The following is a 6,000-nucleotide window of genomic DNA, read 5'->3' as shown; positions in this document are numbered from 1 at the left end:
TTTCTGAGCCTGCTCGTTATCGTCGGTTAGTTGGTTGACTAGTGTACCTGGCCGTTACTCGTCCTGATATTTCATATGTTTTCCATATCTTAACTCAATTCATGAAACAACCTAAGATTGATCATTGGGATGTTGCATTGAGGGTGGTTCGTTTTCTCAAAGGTAATCTCGGTCAAGGGATTTTATTGCGGGCTAATGTACCGTTGGTCTTGACAGCGTGGTGTGATTCTGATTGGAACCGATGTCCAGCTTCTCGGCGATCTGTCACGGGGTATTTCATTCAACTCGGTTAATCTCCGGTTTCTTGGAAGACAAAGAAACAGAAAACCGTCTCTCTCTCTTCCGCGGAGGCTAAATATCGGGCTATGCAATATACTGTTCGTGAGGTCATGTGGCTCAAGGCTCTCCTTCTTAGTCTCGGTATTAATCATTTGGCACATGTTGACTTATATTGTGATAGTGAGGTTGCGCTTCATCTAGCTGCAAACCCGATTTTCCACGAACGTACGAAACATGTTGAGAATGACTGTCATTTCGTTCGGGATGCAGTCAAACGTGGGATTGTTGTTACGCGTCATGTCTCTACGTCCGTTCAGTTGGCTGATATTATGACCAAGGCTCTTGGTCAGGCTGAGTTTGAAGAATTCACTTCCAAGCTGGGCATTTGTGACATCCATGCTCCATCTTGAGGAGGGGAAAGTGTTAGTGTTATATGTATATGTGAATGTATGGGTATATTAGTCATTTTATTGTCTATATGATTAGGTATTTACTCTTGTATAAATACTCAGCCTCTTGACTAATGATAAATAACATAAACACTTTTCATACGCCGCTAAAGGTTTCTGACACCTTTTGTCGGTTAGAAACTTGGTTTGATTCGTCCCATGATGGGTCAAAAACTAATTTGGATACAGAACAAAAGGCTGGCTATATTGGGAATAGTCATTGTGTGCACAGCACTTGTATTGGATTATTTCTAATCAGTATAGTGTATATCTAGTTTTATAAAATACTGTAATATATTGGATTTGCCAACCACTAGCTAGTAAGCTTTAGTACCCAATGTTTTCAACCAAGTCAAAACGAATTTGCTACCTTGCTCATTTATCCACTTTGGCGGCACGTTTGTCACCGTCTAGTTAATATGAAAAAAAATATGAAAAAAATGTTTTTGTTACAACAGTTTTGTCTTTTTTTAATCTCTGATGATTGGAACTTGATTCCCAAGTTTTTTTGATCAGTTGCCTTTGTTTTTTATTCATTGATATTCGGAACTTGATTCCCAAGTAATTTTGTTTATTTTCAATGTTCTTGTTTGTAGTAATATATTCCAAAATGATGATATTTGACGACTGCTACTGACCACGACGTCCATCACTTTTAAGATTTTTCTTAACCAAATTGTCTTTTGACCACTCGTTAGGGATATTCATATTGCTGGGTGAGTTCACAGGTAATGATATTTAATACCCAGCTGTTTTTCTTTTCTTTTTATGGTATGTTATATGATCATTATTAAATATATTTGATTTATTTTCATAATAATTGTTGATCAATTTATCGGATCGAGTTACTTACATCGCATACCATTATAATAAGCGGATTCACGAATAATCCCACGAGCACATACGTTAAAGTATTCGATTTGGTTTGGGTCGGTTCTACTTGCATAGTTCGAGTTCGATTAAAGAATTTTAGGATCCATTATATATTTTAGATTCGAGTTCAGTTTAGCTTGTCTCTCGATTTGGATCGGTTCATATATTTAAATAAAGAACTGAATTAAAATCGAAATTTTAAAGAGTTTAGCCTGGAGCAGATTACTTTATCCGACCAATCCAAAATATTCAAACAGTCTGAAATATGCATTAAAAATATATTCGATTTTAATAAAATTTGTTTTAGATTTGCAAAAGAAAAAAAATGTTTAATTTTGTCAAAATGTAACTAGCAACATTTGGATATTTTAGTTATTGAAATAATTTTGATTATTTTTACTCTAAACATAACTAATGTTTTGGGTCATATTTATAATTGTGGTTACTATTTTCTAGGTATTTCAGTCTATCATTCTATTTTAAGATATTTTGGGTATCCTTTGAATTTTGACAAAAAAACTTTTTGTATAAAGGATACAAGCCGATATTTGGTTCAGCATGGTTTCATTGGCTTGAGTGTTTCGATTCTAGTTATTTTGCTTAATCCTAACTAATTTAATGCACACAAATTTATTTTCAATGGTAGAAGATTTGTTTTTTCTCGAATAATTCTTGGGACTTGTTTTTCAAGTTTATAGTTTTGGAATGGTTTTTTTTTTCTTAACCTTTAGGTTACAGTAAGCCGATCCATTAGCCAAATTCTTATATTTATAGAAAGTAAGATTCAATACCTAGTTTAAATTTATCATTGAACACTGCAACATCACTTCACAGTTTTGAAATGGTTTTTGGTATATTTAATTTTAAAATTTAACTGATAATTAGCAATTTTCTTTTAGATGTTATTTTAGAGTATTTCTTTTTTTATTCTTATTGTGAAATAAACTTTTTTTTTTTTTTGTAAAGTTGTAATAACGTAGACTAAAAATAAAAAGCCGGTGAGTCAAAAGTCTCAAAGACATATTTATTATGTTGACGTGACTCCCAAGTATCTTTTGATTGGATAAAAGCTTAATTAATTGGTTTATCCACTACGGTAGACTAAAGGTAAAACTGTCATACGTTACTTGTGAAGTTGATGGAAGATTTTGTCATTTTTATAGAACTTAAAAACAAAAGACAAATATTAAAGAGAAACTATACAAACGTCATTGCAGAAAACTTTGATGTTTACTTTAACATGTAAAATTTAATAATAGAATACTTTTGAGGATCTTCGTGGAAAAGATAAAATGCTTCTACTGGTGGAGCTAAAGAATCGTATAAATTTAATATTCTATTCCCACAATTTCCAAAAAGTATAGTCTACGTTGACATTGACATTGGTTTCGTCGTCTGTCTATAAAAAGATAAGAGTATATCATCAGAAATGAAAGGCAAATCTTTCAAGACCAAGAAGACGACAATGGAAGAGCCATTTCTTCGGCAAGACGAGCAGCTGGTCCCTGGTAAAGCCACATGGCAAAGTGGTCAGCTCTACGTCGAGCTGAAGAAAGTGAGCCGCTTGGCCGCTCCTATGGCTACCGTGACCGTTGCTCAGTACTTATTGCCTGTCATCTCAGTCATGGTCGCTGGTCACAACGGCGAGCTCCAGCTCTCCGGCGTCGCTCTTGCAACCTCCTTCACAAATGTCTCCGGATTCAGCATTATGGTAATGACTACTCTCTCCTCTTCAGTTCAATATCAAGTTGACTCTCAAATCTTGATAACACTTCAATTCTGTTTTTCCAGTTTGGGTTAGTGGGTGCACTAGAAACTCTTTGTGGCCAAGCTTATGGAGCAAAACAATACGAAAAAATTGGAACCTACACATACGCTGCAATCGCTTCTAACGTCCCTATATGTGTCCTCATATCGGTTCTATGGATTTACATCGAAAAGCTTTTAATCTCTCTCGGACAAGACCCTGACATATCAAGAGTCGCTGGCTCCTACGCCTTGTGGCTCATACCGGCTTTATTCGCCCACGCGATTGTCATACCACTGACACGCTTTCTGCTGGCACAAGGGTTGGTTCTTCCGCTGCTCTACACTACCCTGACCACCCTTTTGTTCCACATCCCGGTTTGCTGGGCTTTGGTTTTCGGGTTTGGTCTGGAAAGTAATGGAGCTGCCATGGCTATTGGTGTGTCTTTCTGGTTTTACGCTGTGATGCTCTCATGTTATGTGAGATTCTCCAGCTCTTGCAAGAAGACTCGCGGATTTATTTCTGAAGATTTTGTGTCTTGTGTCAAGCAGTTCTTCCAATACGGAGTCCCATCAGCTGCAATGACTTGGTTAGTTACTTTTAAGTTTCTTATTGTCCAAGTTACATACACTAATGCTTGTTCTTATTTAGTTTGCCTTTTCTTTGTTTTCCTTTAATAGCCTAGAATGGTGGCTGTTTGAGCTGCTCATACTCTGTTCAGGTCTTCTACCGAACCCGAAACTCGAGACCTCTGTCCTTTCAATTTGGTAAGTATCATATATAGAATGACTTGTTTTAATCTTTATCATTATATTCTCTCTATTAAAAAACTAATGAATCCTATTTCTTTCGTTCAAGTCTTACAACAGCAAGTTTGCACTATGTGATTCCAGCTGGAGTCGCGGCGGCTGTGAGGTAAACATAATCTCAATTCTCAAACCAAAAACATCTCTCCAACAATACCTTTCTCATCAACATTAGTAATATGGTTTCTTGTAGNCTGCTCTACACTACCCTGACCACCCTTTTGTTCCACATCCCGGTTTGCTGGGCTTTGGTTTTCGGGTTTGGTCTGGAAAGTAATGGAGCTGCCATGGCTATTGGTGTGTCTTTCTGGTTTTACGCTGTGATGCTCTCATGTTATGTGAGATTCTCCAGCTCTTGCAAGAAGACTCGCGGATTTATTTCTGAAGATTTTGTGTCTTGTGTCAAGCAGTTCTTCCAATACGGAGTCCCATCAGCTGCAATGACTTGGTTAGTTACTTTTAAGTTTCTTATTGTCCAAGTTACATACACTAATGCTTGTTCTTATTTAGTTTGCCTTTTCTTTGTTTTCCTTTAATAGCCTAGAATGGTGGCTGTTTGAGCTGCTCATACTCTGTTCAGGTCTTCTACCGAACCCGAAACTCGAGACCTCTGTCCTTTCAATTTGGTAAGTATCATATATAGAATGACTTGTTTTAATCTTTATCATTATATTCTCTCTATTAAAAAACTAATGAATCCTATTTCTTTCGTTCAAGTCTTACAACAGCAAGTTTGCACTATGTGATTCCAGCTGGAGTCGCGGCGGCTGTGAGGTAAACATAATCTCAATTCTCAAACCAAAAACATCTCTCCAACAATACCTTTCTCATCAACATTAGTAATATGGTTTCTTGTAGCACACGCGTGTCAAACAAATTGGGAGCTGGGATTCCTCAAGTTGCTAGGGTTTCAGTATTGGCAGGGCTTTGTCTCTGGCTAGTAGAGTCAGCTTTATTTACCACACTTCTCTTTACCTTCCGGAACATCATAGGCTACGCATTCAGCAACAGCAAAGAAGTTGTGGACTATGTGGCTGAACTATCTCCTTTGCTCTGTCTTTCCTTCATCCTCGACAGCTTCACTGCCGTTCTCAATGGGGTTGCTAGGGGAAGTGGCTGGCAACACATTGGAGCTTTGAACAACGTGGTAGCTTATTACCTCGTAGGAGCTCCGGTTGGAATTTACTTAGCTTTCAGTCGTGAGTTAAACGGAAAAGGACTTTGGTGTGGTGTTGTGGTAGGATCCGCTGTGCAAGCCATTATACTGACTATCGTCACAGCTTCCATAAACTGGAAGGAACAGGTAAAAAACACTTAAAATAGAAGATTAGCCATTTCAGCTCATTACACTTATACATTCTTTTACTTATTTTTCTTTAATGCATTGAAGTAATTGAAATCTATGATTTGTAGGCTGAGAAGGCTAGAAAGAGAATAGTCTCAGCTGAAAATGGATTGGCTTAAACGAAGGGTGATTCTAGCTCATAGCCCTCTAAACCGTTTTGTATGCACTAAATACATATGTATATTTTTGTAGGCCATATTATATGCATATGGGTAGGCCATGTTAGAATGTTGTAACTACATATTGCAAAAGACGGTCATGTGTTTCCTAATTCATTTTGAGATAGATGAACTAAGACAAGAGACAAATGTGGAAAAGAAGATAATTTTTTTTTTTGAACTTGGTCGCTTAACTTAAGATTGAGATTTGAGGCCTGTGGTTCACCAAAGATTGTACCAATCTCGTAACTTTGTCAACAAACATGAGTGCAAACAAGTCATTCCAACATGATTCACCACTCCTATATATCTATCATTCACTCTCTTTTTTTCCAACCACACA

The 6,000-nt window shown here is 37.0% G+C and overlaps 1 protein-coding gene across 1 annotated transcript; it reads left to right on the top strand.

Moving 5' to 3' along the window:
- LOC104766467 (protein DETOXIFICATION 3) lies at nt 3,011-5,944 on the top strand. Its single transcript, XM_010490359.2, has 6 exons — nt 3,011-3,312; nt 3,393-3,937; nt 4,029-4,115; nt 4,207-4,263; nt 5,013-5,457; nt 5,568-5,944. The coding sequence occupies exons 1-6, from the start codon at nt 3,031-3,033 to the stop codon at nt 5,616-5,618; spliced, it is 1,467 nt and encodes a 488-aa protein (XP_010488661.1). The 5' UTR covers nt 3,011-3,030; the 3' UTR covers nt 5,619-5,944.

This window comes from Camelina sativa, chromosome 19, assembly GCF_000633955.1.
Source record: "Camelina sativa cultivar DH55 chromosome 19, Cs, whole genome shotgun sequence".
Lineage (NCBI taxonomy): Eukaryota > Viridiplantae > Streptophyta > Magnoliopsida > Brassicales > Brassicaceae > Camelina > Camelina sativa.
Note: the sequence above shows the minus strand (reverse complement) of the source record. Positions and strands in the feature narration are given on the sequence as shown.

Bases quoted from the DNA above. Each gene is read 5' to 3' on its own strand.
- LOC104766467 (XM_010490359.2), top strand. From the start codon at position 3,031: ATGAAAGGCAAATCTTTCAAGACCAAGAAGACGACAATGGAAGAGCCA. The intron at 3,313-3,392 runs GTAATGACTACT...CTGTTTTTCCAG, and splicing joins TCTCCGGATTCAGCATTATG to TTTGGGTTAGTGGGTGCACT. The intron at 4,116-4,206 runs GTAAGTATCATA...CTTTCGTTCAAG, and splicing joins ACCTCTGTCCTTTCAATTTG to TCTTACAACAGCAAGTTTGC.